This window comes from Polyergus mexicanus, unplaced genomic scaffold, assembly GCF_030449975.1.
Source record: "Polyergus mexicanus isolate NDT 795.1 unplaced genomic scaffold, iyPolMexi1.0 SCAF_27, whole genome shotgun sequence".
Lineage (NCBI taxonomy): Eukaryota > Metazoa > Arthropoda > Insecta > Hymenoptera > Formicidae > Polyergus > Polyergus mexicanus.
In genome coordinates this window covers 446,020-469,962 of record NW_027223347.1, presented here as the reverse complement: position 1 = coordinate 469,962, position 23,943 = coordinate 446,020, and the positions used below count along the sequence as shown (strand labels likewise).

General features: G+C 38.1%; 1 protein-coding gene across 4 annotated transcripts in view; it reads left to right on the top strand.

Moving 5' to 3' along the window:
- The window catches only part of Kn (EBF transcription factor knot), a 74,390-nt gene extending 51,672 nt beyond the window's left edge, over nt 1-22,718 (top strand). The window contains exons 7-13 of one of the 4 annotated variants that reach the window (XM_070314499.1): nt 12,671-12,752; nt 14,616-14,748; nt 17,938-18,092; nt 18,181-18,307; nt 18,425-18,727; nt 18,956-19,225; nt 20,783-22,718. In XM_070314499.1, the coding sequence (XP_070170600.1) occupies nt 12,671-12,752; nt 14,616-14,748; nt 17,938-18,092; nt 18,181-18,307; nt 18,425-18,727; nt 18,956-19,225; nt 20,783-20,895 (1,183 nt within the window). In that variant the 3' untranslated portion in view covers nt 20,896-22,718. Of the gene's footprint in view, nt 1-12,670; nt 12,753-14,615; nt 14,749-17,937; nt 18,093-18,180; nt 18,308-18,424; nt 18,728-18,941; nt 19,226-19,770; nt 19,991-20,768 lie in introns of those variants that run through there. The other 3 variants (XM_070314500.1, XM_070314498.1, XM_070314501.1) reach the window with 3 other exon arrangements.
- The last annotated feature ends 1,225 nt before the right edge of the window (nt 22,719-23,943 follow it).

Here is a 23,943-nt window from a genome sequence, read left to right as displayed (position 1 = left end):
AATAATAAAAAAAAAAAATAAAAAATAAATAAATTTTTATTATGTAAAAATAATTTTAAATGAGTATTATCACCCTTATTAAAAAATTGATTATTGAATATATTATTCTTAAACATCATTGCTATCAAAAGATAGGAATGCGCGACTCGGCACGCGCTTCAATATACACGGCGAAAATTACATAAGTGATTTAGATATATAGACATTTTTTTCGCAGGGATCATAGGTCTATAACTTTCTCGACGGCCGTAAAGTGTCAAGCGCAAGGCGGTCGCGCGTGAGAAACGCAAACGCACGTGTCGTGCGACCTCCAGTGAAGCCATTCGATTATTTAAAAAGTCGCGTCGCACAAAATGCCGGGGACGAGATACAGGTACAATGTCGAATAATAACGTTTCAAGATTCACTTTCATTTCCCGCCACAGTATGCGGAGTTCGATATTTGGCGCGTGTAAGTAGCTGAAAAAAAAAAATGGGAATTGTAAGTTGCGCGGATAATTCTCGGCGGAGATGGAGGCCGAGAAAGGATGGACGGATAGCCCTTTTGTACGAGGGTTGGTAGGCAGGCAAGAGGATTCGCGATCACGAAGGAACGCGAAGGGAGACGACGGAGCGTCGCTTGTACAAAGCATGAAATTTCATATAAACTTGAGGAGAAAACACTCTTTCCCTATCTTCGCGAGGCGTTTCACTTCACCCCCCGCGACTGTATTTATCCGGCCGGTTTTGTTCGCAATTTAATCATTACGCCGCGCGCATTTTCTTATCATCGCTCAACCAAGTTTCGCGTTACGGTGCGTAATTCCATTTTGGCTATGATCCGAAATAAACATTAACGATCTCCGTGAACTGTTTCAGAACGAGATACATAAGTAACGAAGCTTTATCATTCGTATTCTGATAGAAAAACTAAATGCATTTTGATAATTTGAGGGATTTTCATCATGTGCTGTTGATTCGAATTGTGCTCTTAACCGATTATATCTCGATCCAATTTTTTACATATGCGCGATCTATATTTCGATTCAACAATTTCTGAAACAAAATCTCATCTCGTCTCATCGTCCAAAGTCATCTCGGTAGAACTCCCTTCACCTGTTCGGCCATTCTGCTTTCGTGACCCACGATAGTGCACTAGTGGAACAAGGAGACGCTTGAGGAAAAGAGGGAGAGAAATGGAAAATAGAGGAAGAGAGACGAGGAAAGATCATCGAGAACGGCTACTTCGGGAAAGAGACAGCGAATCCCTCGGGACTATCGACTGCCGAGTCCCGTGGGGCAAGTCGATACTCCAGGGACACCCCTGTCCTCTTCCTTCGAAGGTCCATCCTCTTTCTCCTCACCTCCTCGTCACCTCTTTCTACCAGCATTCGAGTTCTAAACACTCGGCGCAAGCGCAAGACAGCGCGACGTCCTCGACATTGGCTTCGCTCTTTATACTTCGTCTCGACGCGAACATCCTATATATTTATGTATATATATAAATAAAATTTCTCCAGCTTGCCCATTTCTTCTTGTATATATAAACTCTTTAATCAATTTGGAATAAACTTTTATTTCATAAAAATATACTAGAGAGAAAACTCTTGTATTCAAATTATTACAAGTTATTGAAAGATCAAGAGATCACAATTTAAACTTTTAGGACAAAAGTTATCAAATTTTATTTTCTACTCAATAGATTTTACTAAAATTTTAAATTATAAAAATGTTAAGTGTTAAATAATGCGTTTGATGAAAATTATATGTAAGGAAAAATTTTATCTCAAATTTTCGATATTCGATCAAGAGAACTCTTTTCTAAATAGAAATGTTTCTATCTGTAAGATATTTTTTCTCCATCTTCAAGATGTTGAACGTTATGCGAGCTCGCAAGTTGAAGTAAAACGGCACGCATAAAAGTGGAAATACATCCCCTTGCAAGACGCTTGGCGAGCGACATGACGGAATTATACGCAAAGCACTTTCACCGGCTGACGCGTAGACCCATGGTTGGCTTACATGCGGCACGATGAGCGGTAACGGTGTGGCGGTCGGGTTGTCAGCACCAGTAAGTTATTTAGCGGTTGAGGTCGTAGCAGTCGGCAGCGCTGTCTAATTGTAACGACACCTTTGGGACCGGTATCACTCCCCGTATACCCACCAAACCACCCACTTTCCACCCTCATGATCGTTGAAGCGCTCAGGCGACCGCCCGTCCGTCCTCTCTCGTCTACTCTCTCTCTCTCTCTCTCGCCGTCCGTTCTCTCGTGTCGGAAACGCTCAGACGCCGTAAACCAAAAATACGACGACACTTTGTCGAAGCGTTCGCGTCTCGTCCGTCTTGACTTTTCTAAAAAGGAAACACGGTGATAGCAAAGAGTCGTTAGTCAGGCGCGCGTCGCGTCCGCAACTAAAGCCTTTAAGTCTCGGATATACTGATATCGTCTTCGTGGTTTAAGGTCGTTTAATTTCGCGACACATCGCATCGAGTCTCGTAGTTAGTAAGTAGCAAACGCTCTCTCGCAACAAAATATTAAGCATCATTTTTCTATCGTCGATTCTTCTTTTTCGCGACGTCAACGTGAATTACTCGCTCACAGTTTCGCCACGTGACATTTATATGAGGCTCTTCCTTTTACATGGTTGTTCGATAGAACATGCCTATATCTATATTAAATGTCAGATTTGACGCATCAAATGAGAATTTTCAATCATTTATTCACATACAATATACGCGTATATATTGGATACGCTAGTACAGAAAAATTAAGCGTAAAGATTTGTTTCGAGAAAAATATATAGTAATATTATCATCTCAATTCCATTCAGATTTGAAATCTATCTATGTCAAAAAAAAAAAGAGAGAGAGAGAGAGATAGAAGATATCAACTATTTCACGTATTGCAAGCAAGTAAGAATACTGTAAACAAAATTGAACCGGTAATTCCAATTGTTTCTGCGTTTTAAAAGGAGGAAATTTATAAAAAATAAAAAAATACATAAAAATTGAAAAAAAAATACTAATATCTTTTAATCTCGTTGTAGAATAATTTTCGAGATATGTAGTAATGAGAACGGAATATGTACGTGAGAGGTATCGTGGCTTGTCGCCTCGTAATCGCACGACTCGAAAACCAGGTCTGTCTCATAAACTTTCGTGCAAGCATGAACGTTTGCTTTATTGCCGGAGCTTCTGATATCGCGGCGGTTGGTAGCAACATCGGTAGAAAGGCAGGCAGGCAGGCAGGCAGCATTATCTTCTCAGTGAGGGTGAGAGAGGGCGAATGCCCTCCCCATGAGATCACCATGGCAACCCCTATACGGCCTGCCACGGCGTCGTGTCCTGCGTGCTTCCATGTCCTGCCAGCATGGCGACTGCTAACCTTCTAAAGTCCTCAAGTAAAGAACGATAATATACGTTTCTCTTGTCATCGCAACTTGCATCAGCAATAACAAGTAGGTGCGCACCTTTATTCATAAACAGGTCAAATAACTACGAGCAAAATTCTCGATATATATTTTGATAAAAAATACTTGGAAAAATTATATGAATTTATATTTTGAAAATTACATCTTATACATGTATAGGGCAATTTATATGATATAGAAATATGTGAATGTAATAGAAATTATAATAAAGATGCATTTAATCATAAATATTGCATGTGATAAATTGAAACTGTTACTTTCAACTATATATATTGTATAAAAACATAAATTTTAAAAAATTTATTTATTTCTGTATCTGATTTAAAAAATATTTACGGAGATATTTTTTTTAGATCAATAGATGTTAAATGATTTTTCTATATTCACAAATTTATTAGGATGACGATTCTTCTCTTGGTGTATTTTTTTATACTACCTATATGATAAGATTTATTTAGTATGTTAAGGTACCATATGTGGTACCTTACACTACACTTGATTACTTGTAAGTTAATTCACGATTGTTATATGTATTTTTATTTAGATTTAGGAAAGTAATTATTAAAAAAATAATAGACAAATTAATAATATAGATAATGTAAAATAATGATTTTTCTCTTTCGAAATATTAAACAATTAATTAAGAGATCATTAGAAGGAACAGAATATCTCTAGCGTAATAGACGAGAACACTTACATTCGAAAGCAACTTTTGTAAGCAATACCGATAACTTCAACTCGATCGGATATATTTAAGCAAGAGGAACACTCGGGAGTAATCACGAGTGCATAATGCAGACGAGCGAGACGTCAATTAGTAAGAATGTGTACAAAGGTCTGTAAGGTATAGGAAACCACCTAGAGCTGTATACACCTTGCATACACCTTAACCGGGGTTAGTAAGGGGTTAGCGAGGTATCAGGGGATGCTTAATGTTTAACTAGCCTCCATTACGCCCACTGCCTCCCCAGCATCCCACCCTCTTCCTTTCTACACCGCCGTCATCTAGCATCTACCGACTCGTTCCTTCGGATTCTCTCCACAGGAAGTATTATAGAGACGGTTAAGAAGGATCGCGTTTAACTATCGGTTAATACAGGAAATCATTTTCCAACAATAAAGGCACCCTATGTAACAGGAGATTAACTCATCGCTCTGACGTGATTCGAGGAACAGTAATTACGATGATAATGTTACAAGCTGGATAATGTTGTACAAGCCAAAAAGTCTTTCTTTTGTTCAAAAAATGACATAAAATTAATTGAGTCGAAAACTAAATTAAAAAAAAAAAAAAAAAAAAAAAAAAAAAAATTAATTTTAATTACGCGTAATTAAATTTTGAGAATTATGTTCTATGAAATGGAATGTTGCCACAATGAGAGTACGACCGATTAAACATGGGTAAATTTAATTTATGTAGGAAGTAGCGGGTCGGGAAAGGTGAGAAAATACAACGACGTATGAAACGTTTGGTGCTGTTTGAAAGAGAGACATCACATTGTTTAACATCCTCTTACAAGAATGTCGGCGTAAATAGTTGTTCGAGAATCGGCAGTAGAATAAATTTACGCGTAAATGGGCGCAAAGAACGAGCTAATGTTCACGGTTTTATGATTTTATTATATGGTTACTTATGATTTAAATTTATTTTTTCAGGAAATATCGTGGCGAATAATTTTGACGATGCATTTGTAAAAGGAAGGGTGGTATCCCATATTTTTTTATTCTAATCGCGAGACATAAACAAACGTTTTATATGCTTGATAATTTTTGCTTATGTCTGTAATCGGAACAATCGATAACCAAAGGTTACATCGTTATGTAATGTTGCATTTATCTTTAGCCTCGTTTCGAGGGTATCTTGTCTTTGAATGCATGTGTCAGTGTTTACGAAAAGGAAATCAGGCGATCGACTACGTGTGTAAAGACGGATACCTTAAGCAAATTTCTGCCGATAGAGAGAGGATACCGTTTGCTTAAGTTCTAAGACGGTTGGAACTAAGGCTATTGGAGAGGCGCATTGCCGAGGTACTGCATAATTCATATCTAAGTAATACGTCTTACTAGGTAGCACGGCCCCGAACTAACGTACTCTGTCGTAACCCCCTCCCCCCCCCCCCCCCGCTTTACGTAGCCGCTCCATTCCCGCTCCTACCCTACGTTAGAGCCCCGACCCTCGCCACGACAGCGAGATACCCCTAATGGCAGTCTATCACATTAGCCGCAAGACGGCTTGAGAGGCTGGCTACCGTAACTAGATTTGCCTTGCACGTACGGCGCATCAACCGACGATTTACCACGTATCGCATAGTTGGTCGTAGCTATTAACTGGCGTAAGCTCCGACTTAGCTTATGTCGACAACGTGACTGTGCTTATGCACCGGCCCAAGGAAGGATAAATCACGCGGCGAATCCGAGATAAGCAGAAGGAAAGCCACAGATCTCTTACACTGATTCAATTTTTTACTTACAATGTTTAAAATTGCTATGCGTCATGAAGAATTGTTCTAAATTAGTGAGAATTATCGTAAATTGTCCTGGTAACTATGCCATAAATTGCTTGTTAAATATTCTGTTATACTTTTATGCAGAAATTAATTTCGGTATAATTTGTCGAGACATTAAAAAATATATTCTTTAACGATGGAAATTGGCAGCTTCTATATTTTTTTTCTATGTACAAAAATTAAACTCGCCGTATAATATCAATGTCAATTTTTGCCTCTTTATTAATCTAACAATAATAAAAGGAAATTTATGAAGATTCTCACACGAATGTACAATAATACGCATGAATTAATTCAAATATTATTTTTGCTACAAATGTCTCGGACAGCTTCAAGGTTATTTCTAGAGTGATCATGTTGAATTTCCACCGTGTCTGACGCGGATATCTCGCTCGAAATATCATACATGTGACGGGCGAATAGCGAAAATTGCTGAATTATCTCTCTGTGCCTTGGGCATACAGCGCTTGGACAAGGAGCGGCGGGGTATTTCCATAAATGCATTAGGACCTGCAACCGCGTAAACTAACTTAACGCCGACGACGATTCTCGCATTCGGTGTACGAATGTACGCGCGATTTATTAATGTCCGCATTTAGATACGGAGCTCTCTGAAAACGCAATAGGGGCGGTTAAAAGTCTCTCGAGTTACCGCTGTCGAATATCGACAAAAACGACCCGTAAGTCGCGCATGCTCTCGTGCATCATGTGGTTGCTGGAGACAGAGAGGCAACACGCGTATCACAAAACATCCTGCTGTGCATGATATGTTAGTTAGAGAAACGTGTAAGGCGTACATATATTTATCTTCTCGTTGACAGAGGAAAAATACAGTGCGCTTTTTGTAATCGTTTCTCTGCTTTAAGAGTGTCAATGTTCTGTATGCGGAACGGTAAATTTTTTTTTTTATTACTATTACACTACTGTTTTATAAAACATAGTAGCAGTGGGATAACTTAATTAAGCGGCATTTTAATCAGCGGCGAATAAAATTTCATGTGCGGTAATTCAATAACTGAGCAAAGTTAGTAGTGTATTCTAAATTTGCAGACCGTAATTTAAAACTCGTTAATAACGTACAATTTTAATTGCCATTAATAGAATTATAAAAAACGATGTCGACACGCGATCGACTTTTGCGTGAGAATTTGTCGCGTGCGGACAGTTTAGAATGACGCGTGTCAGTGTACACGGTAATAACGCACCGTAAGTTTGTCAACGGAAGCTCGCTTAATCCCGTCTAATCTCGTTGCCCGCTCGCGGAGTTTGTTGTCAAACTAGGGGAGCGCTAAAATGTGATTTTAATATTCGCTCCTTTGAGGAAACTCGCGAATCCTTCCTTAACAGACTTACCGAGGGAGCGTCCGTCCCCTCCCCCACGAGATCTATAACCTGCTTTGAGAAGTGCATTTACTTCAAAACTTGGCACAATCTCTCATTCCTCCGCTAACTTTCGAGCGTTTCTTTCTTATTTCGACCATTATTGATAAGTGTTTTTTTTTTTCAATATTGTATGTTTATATATTTTCTCTCTAGTAAATTTTTATATATATTTCTCATTAAAACTTGCAACTTTTGTGAGCTCTATTTCATCTATTGTGTTTATATATATATAGTGATGTTTTCTCTTTAATAGAAACGAAACTTTTATTTCTTGTATTGTATAAAACGCGTCTAGAACTTTATATAAATTTTGCTTTGATTTTTTTCCACGTGAGAGTAGTACTCTTTCATAATCCCGCAAAAATTCTTCGGTTAACGTAATTATCTTGGTGGAATTTGCACTTATCAGGAGAAAAAAGTCACCTCAATAAGCGTGATCTCTATCGGGTTTTATTAAAAAATATGTCTTAATTCCGCCCGGGGCCACGTTTTTAATTTCTCCCTATGGACGCTCCCTCCATGCCGATGAACGCCGGTATAAAGAATCGCTGAACGAGTGGACTTGGCAAGCGAGGCTAATTACTTTTGCAAAAATACACAAGTAATCAAGATTAGAGATCAAAAAATCATAATGAGGCTATTCCTAGGCATTACTTGCAAAGACATAATATTAGTAGAATGGCTCACATTAGTGTGTGATTAGGACACTATTAGACACGCCTATTCGGCAAAATTCTGTGGTGTAAGCAGAATCTTTTTTATACGTGATCTTTTTCCGATCATGAAGACGTACAAAAAACTTAGTACAGATTAAACAGTTGCGAACAATGAAACTTATCGGAAATAATTTCTTATCATTTATGCAACACGATATAAAAGAGAAATGCTAATAATATAACGAACAGAACAAGAAAAGCGTTCCATCGCGGATCTCTTCATTGAATTTTCGCCACGTTATATCCTCCTCTTTTATAGTGGCAAAGAAGAGGGGTGTACAACGAGAGACCTGAAAACATGATTAAAGATTCTCCGATGTAAGAGAAAATGGATTTCTGATACGCGTAATGCCACCCTATTTGGAACTATTACGCGTGAGTCCCTCAGTAAGCCCCCTATATCCATTCAGCCCCTGCTGGAAATATATTTACTAGATCAGAAGGTACTTACTTGCGACTTGGCACCCGCGCATGTCGTACCGGGTGGCATGTAAACAAGGAGAAGGGAGAACCTTTGTAATTCCCTCATTTTCTCTCAGATTATTCGCGCTAAGTCCGCCAATCTTTAATGTACTTTGTATATTGGAATGACAGAAATTAAATTATACATCTGACAAATAAATTTATATATTTATAATTTATATATTACGAATATATACCGGGGTGTCACATAATAATGTTTTAATTTACGCGCAAAGATTTATATTATTTTAAATATAGTTTGTATATTTCTCATATATCTATATATATTTTATCAATACGTAAAACCGACGAGGCAACTGTACCTATAAATCACGCGTTCGTCGCGTAGAGCGTGAAAATTTTTTTTGCTCGCCGCCAATGGTTTCCGCGGAGGAAAGAACATCGGCGTCGCGGTACGGCGAGAAAAATCGCTAATTGGTACACGGAAAATATAAACAAAACTGCCGTACGAATACCGATGATTTACTGCAAGGTTTGATTGAATTCATTCGACTCTGTTTACCCGCTTGCTGCTCTCGTACAACTCTCACCCTCCGTAAGCCTCCGATGTTTAGCCTTTTTTTCTCTTTTTTTTTTTTTCATTTATATCGTTGATTTTTTTCCTCACTCGCTCGTTCATCCGTTCCGACGTTGCAAAGTTGCTCGTTGTAAAACTGGGAACAGCGAACGATACGAATGCTTCCTGCTACAACCCATCACCCTTCCCCGTTGCAGCCTCCAACCTTCACTTGGCCGCCTACTGCTTCATTTTATTCTATTTGATCCGAGGGAATGGAAAGAGGTACGCGAAGGTATGATTTTGCAATCGAATCGCCTCTGTATATATTTTCCTTCGTGTCAATTCGTTAACGAATCCGAACAACCGGAAGACTTCAAATATGCTACCGTAAAAATGACTTTAAACTATAATAATGTTGATATATTAAAATAAAATGAAAAATAATTTTTTTCTATGAATAAATAATACATCAAATTATATATATATAACTTTAAATTACTAAATATATTTTTAGCTACTGACAGACACGTGGATGGAACGCCGCGACGTTAATAACATTATTGATAAAATTTATGATATATAGGTATGATTTAATTTATATAGCGTTAATCTAAATTTAAAAAATAAAATCTATATTTTTCTCATATGACTATGAATTAATGATCGCTGTAATAAATAAAATTAATTATTTTATTAAAACATATTGGAAGAATATATTTGTATATTCGTAAATATGCGTGTGTTTGTGCAAATTATCAAAGATTTATTTTATTTGTGCAAAAAAATATTTTACAGCTAATATTTGAAACGTAAAAGGTAAAATATAACTTGAACTAATGTTTCAATGACGTTAAATATATCTATCGGATGTTTGAATGGCGATTCGGAATAAATTTCTCCGAGGTTGACGTGAGCTCGCGAAGGTTGCCAATGAAAGAGAAAAATCTAATAGACTATCGGAATCGAATTTGATCCCCTGTAAGAAACTAGCTCTTCTTGCACGCGTTCGCGTTACAACACCATCGATACTCCCGCCCCATCCAACTCGAAATGAAATCCAGTTCGCATTTGAATCAGTCGATAACGCAATCCATTAGCCCCTAACAGCCAATACTTCGAGGACGCGCGGAAGGAAACGACCTCGTGTAAGGGAAAAAGAAAGAGGAATAAAGTGATACGGCAGCGGAGCGACGGGAGTGTCGTAAATGATTAGTGTTGCCGATGAAGGAATCCCATAAAAAAAAAAAAAAAAGAAAAAAAAAGAAAGGCCAAGATTTATAGCCCACCTATCTTTCCATTGCCGATTCTGGCAAGCGCGCGCTCTCTCTTCCTCCCTCTTTATAGAACTTTTTGCGTAAGTAGAGTCATTTTGTTAGCGTCAAATTCTGAAAGCGGATCGTCCGATTTCTTTACTGGAAGCACCAAGCGCGGAATACTAGTCGGAATATTTCAATTACCTCGGATTTGCTCTCTCTCTCTCTTTTCAACCAGATATTTAATTTCTTCTTATTGCTAATTTCTTTGTAAAATATTCTTCCTTCTTTTTTCTATGTTTAATTTTATTTTTTCATATTTAAAATGTCAAAAATAAACAAATTAATAATTGTTTCCTTTTCATTTTCTTAAACCTTGTAAATATAAATATATAGTTTACACGAAATGATCGAAATAAAACAAATAAATATCCCGTCGCTGGAGAAGCATGTTTTTTTTTCTTTTAATTTTAAATAACGGTGATACACGATTTCAATATAGATACAAAGTGAAACGTTCTCGATTCGAAGGTGGTTACCGACTCGTTTCTGTTGTCGTCGACGTCGTTAAAGGGGCGGCTTCGCGCCGTTCTCGCAATAGCGTAGATGCAAGTACGGTCGATGGTATTCCTATCTGGAAACGACTAGAGGCAGCGTCGTCGGGCAACGCCTCAGGCACGACGAAGATATCGTGTTTAGAGCAAGATCCACGGCCGCGATAAGCCAAGCTACAATGCTTTGAATACCCATCCAGCATCGCGATAACATCTTAACGTTGCCTAAGAGTAAACGAAATTAAATTCGCTCGACGCTGGGCGAAACGCGCGTGACATTAGCCCGAACTCTCGCGCCAAGATACTCAAGGTCCCCATAGCTGCATGCGAAAATGCGTGTAACGCGAGATCGATACGTTTCTTTCCCTTTCTCTTTCCGTATCAGCGAATTCTCCCATTCCCTACATGCCGTCTCGCTTCACTCAGCCGGCATTCCCTCTCGCCCCCGTAGCGAATGCGTTTCGTTTTTACCTTTCACTTTTCAGCTTTATGGATTTCCCGATAAGCGAGTTGGTGACTTTCGACCAGATCATCGCGGATATAGTAACAGAAATATTGTCTCTGTTCAAGTTTTCATAAACTATTATATACGTGACCAAAAAATAAATCTTTGAGTTTCAAAAAATTATTTCATATCTTGTCTTCTCTTACATTTCAATTACGCCAACCATGCGTGTGATATGAAAATTAAACTGGATAGAAATTAATTAAAAGTATTCTCTGTATCAAGGAGTGATGAATCATGATCTTTCCGCGAAATTTTTAGCATGTTATGCATGAGAGACGAAAAAAAGCAGAAGTGCAAAAAAGGTATGCGTTACTTCGAAGTATGCGTTTGATTTTTCCATAAAGTCCCGCGCTTCCCATGGACGCACTCTTCAGGGAAAATGACAATGGCGTCCCACGGGAGAAAAAGCCTACCAGCCACGCAGAAAACTACCCCTCTCTCTCTCTCTCTCTCTCTCTCTTACCAAGCATCGTCGTCTGCGTCGTCTCGGTCCTCTTGATTGTTTCCTTCCTACGCGTTCCCTTCGCTTTCTCGATCCTTCTCGGTCTGACGTTCAAGCTACCTGATCTTCAAACTCGTCTCTCAGTCAACCCCTTCCATTCTTATAGGCGCAAACGGGGATACTCCGCGTCTCAAAAAATTTCTCGAAATTCAATATCCTCGACGTTTTACATAATTCATGAAAATTGAGCCAGCGCCTTTTCGGCAGAATCCTACACGCGCACATCGTTGCGTCACAGAAAATTCTGTCTCGCGTGATTTTTGCGCGTATAATGAAAATATTTTCTAGAATCTAACATATTCCGATTCTTAATATATGTGCTTATTAGTTGTACCATTTTCTTTGCGAATAATTAATAACAAAAAATATATTTTGCATATATAAATCGCAATAATTAATATATTTTAACTTGATATAATATTGAAATATTCGTGATAATATTTCTCACAAATTACTGATTTTTTTTTTTTCTAAAAAAATAATTCTAAAGTAGGAAATAAAAACAGATATAAATTTATAATTGTAGCAGGCAAGTATTCATCGTATCTACTCATTGTAGAAACGTAGTCAGGAAAATGTTTTTGACGTAGCGCAGTGAAACAATAAAATAGCCGCGTGTATTTCGCGCAGTATACAATGCCGCACGCAGGCCTAAAGGTCGAGAAGCACGTAGTCGGGGGTTTAATCTAGAGAAATACTGAATAATAGAGGAGAGTGGAACGGGGCTCGCGATTGGCTTATACAATATTCAGCCTTGCTTTCCGTCCAAGTTCGCGTTCTAATTAAATTCCCGGCGTTGAAGAGCGTTAAGCATCTTGTCAACCGTTTAACTCCGGTCCCCTCTGTGCTTGCAGATTCTTCCTCAAGTTCTTTCTCAAGTGTAACCAAAACTGCCTCAAGAACGCTGGCAATCCACGCGACATGAGGCGCTTTCAGGTAAGAGAGTTATTTATGCTCGCTTTCAATTTACTTTAAATATAAACTGCAATTTAAATATAATTGCAATTTTTTTATTGTTAAATCTTTATTTTCCAAAATTAATAATAATGAATGCACATTATTTAAGAACTAATAGGCTTGTTCGTTTGTTAAAATAATCGCCAAAAATTTTTTCATTATATTAAGCAAAGAAATGTACAGTCTGAACGAAGGTAAAATAATTTTTTCCAACGATTCACCAAATCGCGATCCAAAGCTTCAATCGTTTCCGACGTACTTTTCACCCGCTTGATTCAAAGACATTCCGGATCGTGCCGCGATGCTGAAATGTACATTACGCGAGACACTTGTGTCATTCGAGTCACGATTCGCGAAATTATAGGGGCGGACAGAGACGAGAATTCCGCCGAAATTCCGCCGCAACATCGTATAACGTGTATCGTCGCAAAAAGCATTGTCTTTTGCACAATTTCCGCGTATTATTGCAAAATATCACTATTAAAGACATTTTCTTAAGATAAACATAATTATATACAACTCTTTTTTATAGGAACATAATTATAATATTTTGAAGATTAAAAAATTAAAATCTCGTATATACTTTCATAAAATTTATGTAATATATCGTTTATGTCTAACTTAATAGAGTGTGAGAGAAGATATGGTATACGTCAGAGCGATAGACGTTACCGTGAATCATATTGCATTTCTCTCATGCGCATCATATGCTCAGCCAAGTTCATCATATCTCTTATGAACGAGCGTAGATAATTCGATTCGCCGCACCGGGTATCACGGCATGCAATTCGTGACTTGCAACGGACGGCGTATGACATAGATACAATATAATCGCGCGGATATAGGATATAAGAGTATTAAATAAAATATATGTACATACGATATATAAAATTTCTTTATAAATAATGATATAATGATAAAGATAACGATGTAACAAGGAATGCAACATAAAGCGTTATGAGATTTTTAACAACTTGAAGAAAATTATTCGCTAAATTTATGCCACTCTTCCGCTTCGCGTGCTGCTTGGCGGTGTTGAAAAGATTTTCGCGATGAAGCAGAAAGAACGTTTATAAAATCGAGCGAACGGCTGGAAAACGCCTAAAAGTTTTGTCCTTCGCAACTTTCTCGCACGCCAGTAATATTACTCGGCGAATAACACCGCCACCAACTTAGAGCGAAGCGACGATAACTCTGTTGCCCTCGCGGTGGGAGAAATTTTCGTAAGGGCTGCGCTAAAATTTTAATTCGCAACTTTGGGCAATAAGCAATTCTGAAGCAAATCCAAAAGTGCGATGAGTATTCTAATTTTAGTTCGTCGTCGCGTCGACGTCACGAAAAGAGAGAACTTAAAAGGGCTCGAATAATGTAAAGAGAGATGAGTCACGGGGAAGGAAGGGGCTATCGGGATCACTATCGGGGTTTTTGATAATTTACTTTTTAATTTTGTCTTTTGCGTCGGTGAGAATTGTGGGCAGGTAGGAGGATAGCGAGATACGGCTGTCGCTAAATGGGAGTAGTCGTTGTAAAAGTATAAAGGATGAATGAATGCGGGGATGAATGGGGAATGATGCAGCGCCGAGAGTTTGATTCCTTCGATTTATGTTTGCTTGATAGAGATGTTAACTTTTGTCACGGTTGGCTCGTCGACAAAATAATTGTTTAATCAATATCGTCGTTTTTATTTAAATAGATTTACTCGTATTTAATTAAGTATCGGATCACATAACACAAATATTGATACGATTTTGAATTTTGATTGTATTTAAATAGAATAATTTTATTATAATATATCATTAATCTTTTTATCTTATATCAGGAAATTTCTATTTCGTTTAACAGGTGGTTATTTCTACACAAGTTGGAGTAGAGGGACCATTGCTAGCGGTCTCGGACAACATGTTCGTTCACAATAACAGCAAGCATGGACGCAGGGCGAAACGTTTGGATCCCAGTGATCCTGGCGAATATAATAGTAAGTTATAAATACTATCAATTAATTAATATCGTTAAAGAGAGAGATAATATATGCGAAACAGGACATCGATATCGTCTGCATATTTAATCGCGTACCTGCACGTGCGTTTACACGATAATTCGATTTGCCCGTAAACACAATTAGCCCATCGCGCAGTTTTTCGTTATTTAATTTTGCAGTCAGCTACAGCATTCCCCGGCGATAAATGCAACCGGCCTTCGCCGTGCTAGCAAAGCACTCGCAGAAAGTATAATAATTAATTAATGGGCGATAATTAAAAAGCCCAACGTGCATTAAACGCCCTCATTTATTCAACGCATTCAATCGAATTTTCACGGCTAATATGATTCACGCGCGCGAGAGCTTTCAGCCGTTCGCCAATCAAAATCTACTTTCCGAGCGATTCGCGTTCGAGGCATCGCAATTCGAATGCTCGCAGCGTGTTGCTTCCCCTCGTGCAGCGCGCCTTCCGTCATGGGGTGGGGTCAGTTTTCTTCGAGATCGGTATAACGACTCGAGGAGCTGCGGCGGAACGGAATCGTAAGAGGGTGCAGGAACGCGCGCCGGTAGAATGGGATATATGGAGTCATAGGGCAATTCAGCAAAGTTTGGCGTCGGCCGCGCATACAAACGGCTGATATCGCGCGAGGCTTCTTCCTCCGTCTTTTCTTCCTATGCCAAGACAAGATGTAAATCAATGGGATGCGAGAAAACGAAGGATCCGGCGCTTCGTTCCGCGCTCCTTGTTCCTCGGCTTTATTTTTCCCTTCCACTCCGCGCTCGCTTGAATTTCACCCGAGTGCCTGGTTCTCTCTCCCCTTCTTCTCGCTGCGGGTTGTTCTCTTCTCCATCCGCCGCCGCCGCCGCGCCAGTTTCTTCTTTTTGCCTGGTTGGCTGCCGCGGAGCGGCAAAGACACGAAAAGAAAGAGAGCGGAATTGGACCGCTTCTCTCATCTCGGTCTCTCTCTCCACCTCTCTCTCATATAGTTTCTTCCTCCTTCTCCTCGTCGTTCTCGCGCTCTTCCTCTCGCCGTGGTTGCCGCGGCGCGTTGGTTTGTGAATGCTAAGTTTAAGCTATCTCATGCCATCCACCCTGCGACGCCAATGAAGGTACCAACACATCCACTCTTTCCAAATCCTCTCCCATCCCCTCTTCCGCGAGATGTCCCACCCCAAACGCCGAAACGAGCATACCAATGAGATAGCAGGCGCGAAGAGAAAGGGGAGGAACGCCGGTATCTCGTGGATTTTGCTGTCACTCTGAACGAGAATTCTCCCGGTCGCTGTACAAATCAAATCTCGATTGTCCATGAAATCTGAAACGCTTGTTTACGATCTATCTTCTTCGATGCACCGTTTTATATATAAGACGTTTTTTTCTTACTTTATGCTTGAAAATTTGCCTCTCTTTCAGATTTGATTTACGGCGCAACAGAAAATTATAAAGATAAACTATAAGATTTCTTCGTAAAACAGAGAGAATATTTAACATTCTTATTTATAATACACAATATATTAACACGCATAGAATAAATTAAACTCGAATCGCTAAATTTCACGAAACGATACGAAAGAGGGTTAGCGATTCTAATCTAATAATAAGAAATATCATTGCGCAACATCATTGTAACGACGCTTGCTTGCATCGAGATAAAATCCCTTTCTTTTGGTAAATTTCTCGAGTCTTTACCACAGCGAACCAAGTTATCTCGCGATCTCGCAGTGATCAAAGAGAATCGGGCCGAACGTGTCGGAGTACAACGGCTCTTCGACTTCGACGATAGTTGGGTGGCAAAAGAGGGGTACGGGAGGGTTCGGAGTAACACCCCTTACATTCAATGGCGCGGGGGATTTTATTTATTCCGGGTTGGTACGCTTGTTCCTTGGTCTCCTCTACCGAATCCCTCTTTTTCAACCCTCCGCCTCTTCTTTCCCTCTCTATCACCACGGCGACCCATGCCACGCTGCTCGACAATTCTCTACCAGGATGGTTGCCAACACGGCCGACTCTCTTTAACGACTTTCTCGTACATTGAACGCAATAAATACCAATGTCCCATTGAAGAAAATTTCCATTTCCATAGAGACCGCACTCTCGCGACTTTTTTGCGCTTCCGCTACGCGATCGTCACTTGTTGATTTAATTTTTCTGTTTTTTGAGAAGAACGTTATATGTACATTACACATGGTATAATTTTTCCCGATGGACAAAAGTATATTATACACGCGTGATATAATTTTATTATAAATTATTTAGCTTTTACACGCCTACTCGAAATAATTTATCTTGTATATTATTAACGAAATAATTATTTTATTATTATTTTGAGTGAAAATAATTAGAATAAAAAATAACCGTTGATCGCGTTAATTTTAAAGAAATATTATTTCGACGATATCTAGAGAATATTCTTTAAACACATCCAGCCGTCCACCGACAACGTCGGAATCTTTTAAGCCGCCGAGATTTATCGGCGTGACGGCACGTAAGCACTCCAAGTGGAAAGTGTTTGAGCATCACTGGGAGCAATATACCATGATGTCAGCCACTCTGCCGTGGCTCCGCTTCGCCCAGGGTCGGGGTGGCCGGGGGTGGCTTGGCTTCGCCGGGGTACAAAATGATATCATTGGGTTATAAATTCCAAGCGGAGACACCGGCGGCCCGATCGCCCCCTCCCCTCCCTTCCTTCTTGTTACAACCCTTCTCCGAGTACTCCAACCCTCAGTCTCTTCCTCGCGTACTCTCCCATTCTCTCTCCGTCTCATCCTCTTTCTATCGCTCTCCTTCATAGTTTCTCTTCCATTTTCCACCTCTTTCTCACCTTCGCAAGCCCCACGACCTCGAAAACTTGCCTGCCACGCCGGAAAATATATCTGCCACTCGGCTTCAACCGAATAAACAGAATATATTCGGATAATTTTCCATATCCTCTTGTCAATCGCCAACTATTTTCAAGAGGAAAACCATGATATCACTTTTCATCTGATTCCTTAGCGCATAAACTTTTTTATCGTTTTTACTTTTTTTATTTATCGTTAGAAAACGGATGCTTTAAAATTCTGTAACGCTTTCAATGTGATCATTTTTTTATATCGATAATAGATTTCAACGCGCCGTAGATTTTAACGCAAATATAAATATAATTATACGCTAAGTCGATATTATTTTTTGTATTATAAAATTAGGTTTATATCCGCCAATACCTCTTCAAACGCCGTGCATAAAAGCGATATCGCCTAATGAAGGTTGGACGTCGGGTGGATCTACTGTCATAATCATCGGTGAAAATTTCTTCGATGGATTACAAGTAGTTTTCGGATCGATGCTAGTGTGGAGCGAGGTCAGTGTAATTTGCAATATTAAAAATCTCTAATTCGTAATTAATTAATTTCGCGACAAATATAAAGGTATTCGTGCTTTTATTACAGTTTATCACTGCGCATGCAATCAAGGTGCAGGCACCGGCACGGCAGATACCCGGCGTCGTTGACGTCACGTTACATTATAAAAGCAAGCAATTTTGTAAAGGAGCGCCCGGTAGATTCGTTTATGTCTGTAAGTATAAAGAGCGTCCGCGATACTCCGAATAATTACTATCGCGAAAAAATTACCGACTACAACCGATTACGCCGTAAGAGTCGACGCATTTTTGCTGATTTTTTTTTTTTCCAGCGGTAAACGAACCAACGATCGACTATGGCTTCCAAAGGTTACAGAAACTCGTTCCGCGGCATCCGGGTGACCCCGAGAAACTTCCCAAGGAAATCGTACTTAAACGAGCGGCGGATCTAGCAGAAGCCATTTATAGTATGCCTAAGGGCGGAAATATGGGCATCACGGGGGCACCCAGAAGTCCCGGTTCGGTACATGCTCCCGCACCTCCTACGTCAAGTTCGGCAACGGCCTTTAACTCGTATACGGGGCAGCTCGCGGTGACGGTGCAGGAGAACGGTAGCGCGGCGAAATGGACAGACGGTATGTATCTTTCCTTGGAAATATTCTTCACGAACACTCCAACACTCATCCCTTCGCACATATAGATAAATACTTATTATAAATTTTAACGATGCCTTGAAATCTTTTTCACAAAGACTTGCATCGCATCGATCAAGACGAAGCAATTAAATTTGCTAGGCAACCCAGTCACGACCTAAGCGATCAAATACTGACGAGTTCGTCTGACGGGCAGGTTTCTATTTCTAGACGGTAGTTCCGTGACGACAGGAGCTGCTGCCGATGGAGGAGGAGGTGGTGGTGGTGGTGGTGGCGGCGGCGGCAGCGGTGGCAGCGTCGGTGCCAATGTCGGTGGTAACACCGACGCCTATAGACAAAGCAGCAGCGCCAGTCCACGTGGCGTCGTAACTGGCGGCGGTTATTGCGGTAGTTCGGCCAGCACACCACATAGTCACAGTACCAATGGAAGTTACTCCGTCGCCAATCCGTATACCGGCAGCCCGACTCTCTACACGTCGCGTAAGTCTTTTACTCTTTCTCCTTTCATGCGGACAATCTTGTCTTTGTACGAAATTACGGTGATATCTACGAAACTTGAGTTGTGCCGGAATAAAATCCCGGTTTTATAAAGTCACTTTTCCTCTAAATACGATTCACGTAAGATCGATTAAGATAACGACAGTGCGCAGATAACTTTGCATTACAATGAAAAAACTCATGCAAATGTTTAATGCAGATTTTTGCCAAAGTTACATAAAATCAATATTCTTGTAAAATATACAATATATGCTAAATAATTTTTGTTTACTTCCAACATTACTTTACTTACATCAAAGAGTATGATTAATAACATCAGTCTAAACACGCAGATTAATTTATATTAAATATATTAAAAAAAAAAAAAAAAAAAATTATTTGTCAGCATCGATATCTTTGGCACAACTCAAAGAAAACCTAACCAGCCACGTCTCCATGTATCCAGCACGCATGCTCTTCTTCTACTTTAGCGTTACTTTTCAATGCATGCACTTATGATTTTCCCTTATGTGGAAATTTCGTTTTAGCGCACGAACAATACGGCATATTCTATACATCCGGGGACGGGAGTGCGTTCGCCCCCGTAGTACGACCACCGACCACCTCAGTCCCACCGCACTGGTCCACACAGCACCACCTCGCCACAGTCGCCCAGTAACCGCTAACCGTCCACCATCACCACCAACACCATCATCACAACCATCACCTTATGCACTGCGATTAAAGAATTATGAGAGACGACATTTGAGAATGTATGTAAAAGCTCATTTACGACGCGATAATGTTATATTAATTTAATTGCAGGAATTTTGACGATTATTTCGTTAAGATTAAGCGTCAGCTTTCTTTCTCATTATCCTTTCATGCTATTGTGCTATAAAGTTTTCTATAATTAATTAAAAATATTTTTTTATTAATTTATTTTATATTTTTTTGACAAAATTAAATTAAATAAACAAATACATCTTATAAAAATAGAAGAAAAAAAATAAAAAAAAATTAATTTTGTTGGAATAAAATTGTAATGATATGCATATGCATAAAACATCTATGAAATGGTATAATCGTTACGATGTTCCAATTTATATCTGCGGAGCACGATACATCCGTATATTTTTAATATACTCCATCTACTATCCGATCGTATTTAAACATATACGTTATATGAAATTCCATTCCAAAGTCATCACCGTTATTTGTAATATATATATACGTTTAGCTTGAGAATTAAAAGCTTCAAGTAAAAATGAAAAATATGAAATAAATATGCACAGAAAAGTAATTCCAGAAAAGAAGAGAACTAGCCCCTTTTCGATTATCTCCAATTTTTCTCACAGAATAAGCAATTATTTCTCGCATGGATATTTTATCATCGATTCATGAACATTCTCCTCGTCATTTTATTCGAACAATTTTATCATTGTAAATATAAAATTATTATATGCTTTTCGCCGCTTATTTTTTTTACCTATTGATTGTACTGTAGCATTTAAGCAATAATGCACTACTAATGTATAACTGACAGTGGGTATGTTGCAGGATTAGGAGAAGTGGTTGGATCACCTTTCAACATGAACCCGTTTATGTTGCCCACGTGCAACCAGGGATATTCAGCCGCTGCCAGTCCATTGCTTTCGTCAAACGGCAAATAGTGTTACGAAATGTAAGCTCCGACAAAAATATTATGAACGGCAATCATCGCGGGGAGACATTGTACGCGAGCAAATAAATTAATACGTACGACCGCATCTAAATAATTATTCAGATAACTTTATAAACTATCCGCGTAATTTTCGCATCGACGCTCGTATATTGCCTTCGCGAATTCAAATTATATACTCGTGTATGCGATTTTTATTCTCTTTTTTTTTTACTTCTCTTGTGATAAAAAGAGAAAAAAGCCGCATACTCGTTTCTCTCATCATCATTTTCGTCGGAGTTGTTGAAGTCAACAAGTTTGTAAGAGATCATGCAAAACAGTGCAAATATCTGTAACAACTATCTTGCATCGATCACTAATCATTGCATTAATTAAGAAACGATACATATCGAACAACGAGAAGGTGTCTTTTTATAAAAACCTAGTAAGCTCGGTCATGCGATAGCTCTCGAATAATTATTCTTCCAAGAAAAATATCTTCTTTTGTTTTTCATAACAGTGTTTTCTTCTAGCAATTTATAGTTAATGTTATATATTTATACGTAAAATGAATTTGATCGATATTCGAAAATATACTTAATTTTATTAATAATATCATTATTATTACTATATAATAATAATAATAATAATAATACGTCTGCTATATTCAATATTGCTGATAAGCAATGTCTAATTTTCTCTATTATAAAATATTTTAATTCTGTATTTTAAGCAAAATAAATTAAATGAATTATAAATTCGAGAGCTATTCGCATAAAACGAGTGGAAAAGCTGAAATGGTATCAAATGTTTTATATCATTCAAACTATACAAATTCTGATATAAAGATGGAAAGAAACTGACACCGCTCGACGGACATATCGCTTATCGATGAATAACAGATACCATAGTTTTAGAAAGCATTTTCGACTTCAAAATTTTAACTTCGTACCCCTACGATTAATAATTAATCAGTATCGCCTAGTTAACGTAACGTGTAACTTATAATTTGTAAAATATCTGTAAATATTGTTGCAACGTGTACAAAAAGAAAATTATTTCCAGGAATTCAACGAAATGACACTAACGTCATTCTTTAGAGTGAAAATTATTATACATAGATGTAAATAAACGTAGAGCGTATGTAGCGCATCCGTATTATCGTATCAGCGTCATCCAATTTTTTAACGTAAATTCCGATCGCACGAGTTTACGTCTCCATATACATTTCGCAGACGAACCAATTAATCCTTTCTTGTAATCCGCTCCATATTTTTCGCTTTAAAGCAAAAGCTAGATAAATGGCCGGTATTTGGGAACGAAATCACGCTGACGAAAACGTTAAAAAGTTGGATCGATCGCGATCTGTATAAAACGTATATAAATAGTTGATTTTGATCGTTTGATAAGAGACTTGATAAGAGCCGGTCCGAAACTTAAACAAAATCTCTACAACTCACGAAAGTATACGAAACATGTATCAGATTGAAATCCCCCAGTTAATCCCCAAAAGTTTTACAGCAGTTTACGAGTGTAGTTTATATCGTTTGCGAAAATGTTAAAAATTATTATAAAGAGTTCCTTTCTGCATATCGACTTGGTATGCACTTTTCTTCTAAGAAGAGTGCATTCTTCGTCCCGGAGCCCGAACGCTCTGTGATCTTGTGATGTTGATTATATACATGTATATTGATTGTAACCTTAGTTCAATCGTCACGTCACGTCATCTTTTACGAGACGCGTTGTTCTTGTACGCACGCAAAAACACGACACGCACGCTCGCGCGTATGGAGGCACTCGTCTCTCTCGGTGTATATTGAAATAAATTAAACTTACTTTTTGAGAACTAAATGATCTTGATAATAGAAAAGATTTTTTATTATATGTGTCAACCTTTGTTCACATTATCCTTCACTTTAAAAGCGATCATATATAATTGTGATGTGGCAAGTATCAAATCGTAATTGTTTTCCAATTATAGTCAGCAATATTGTTTTAAACTAGAAGAAACTTGTGTGTAATTATAATTTCTATTACACAAAAATTATATGATACATATTTTTAAACATTATATAAAAAATTTAATATTCAAAAATATATATATATATATATATGCTTATTTAAATTATTTATTCATACTTAAATCACAAAGAATAGCAGACAATAACGTTAGATATTTATAATTTTCTCATATGTAAAAAAATAATAATTTTAATACATATATATCAAGGGGGGAATTATTTAGTATCATAAGATCATAATTTACAACAGGAAGAATAGAAAATGTTTTGCGTAATATGTTAATCGTCAAACTCAGTTGGAAACCTATTTACCCTAGAAGAAAGCAAGCCGGAATCAACAAATAGCGAAACAAGATCTGGAGGACCACTCTGAAGCGATTAGTTCACATGGTGTCCCATTACTTCCTGCTACCGAACGACGGCGCGTATGACGTACGTTATTGTGGGGCTGTTTGTGTTATTAGATTTAGATTGGCCGGCACGTGGCAGGGGTGGCGCGTGCCACATTGCAAACGTTACAACGTGGGTACAATACAAAATCGTTTTTCTTCAAATACTGGTTTCTTTGGCTTCCCATAGAAGGGTATCGATTTTCACTTGCGCATGGTCAACACGCTATTACAATAACGCGCTAATTTTTCTGGTATATAATTTATTTAAAAAACACGCACTTTTTTCGCATTAACTATATATATATATATATATAAATTAAAAGATTTTTGTTATTTAAAAAAAAAAATAAAATGAAATTTTATTACAATAAAATTTCTTTCTTTCTTTCTCTCTCTCTCTTTCTTTCTTAACTCTTATAAATATTGTATGTATTTTCAGAGAAGTACTTGAGCAATTAAACAAAATAAAAAAATTGATCTCTACACATTATATAAAATTCATTTATCTATAATATTTTATAATATTTCTTTCTATAATTTCTCATTTTTTTTTGTATGATTCTTGTTACATATATAACCGATGTTAGTTAATTTAATAAAAGATATAGATTCATAAATTTTGCAATTTTATATTTTAATCTGTTTGTT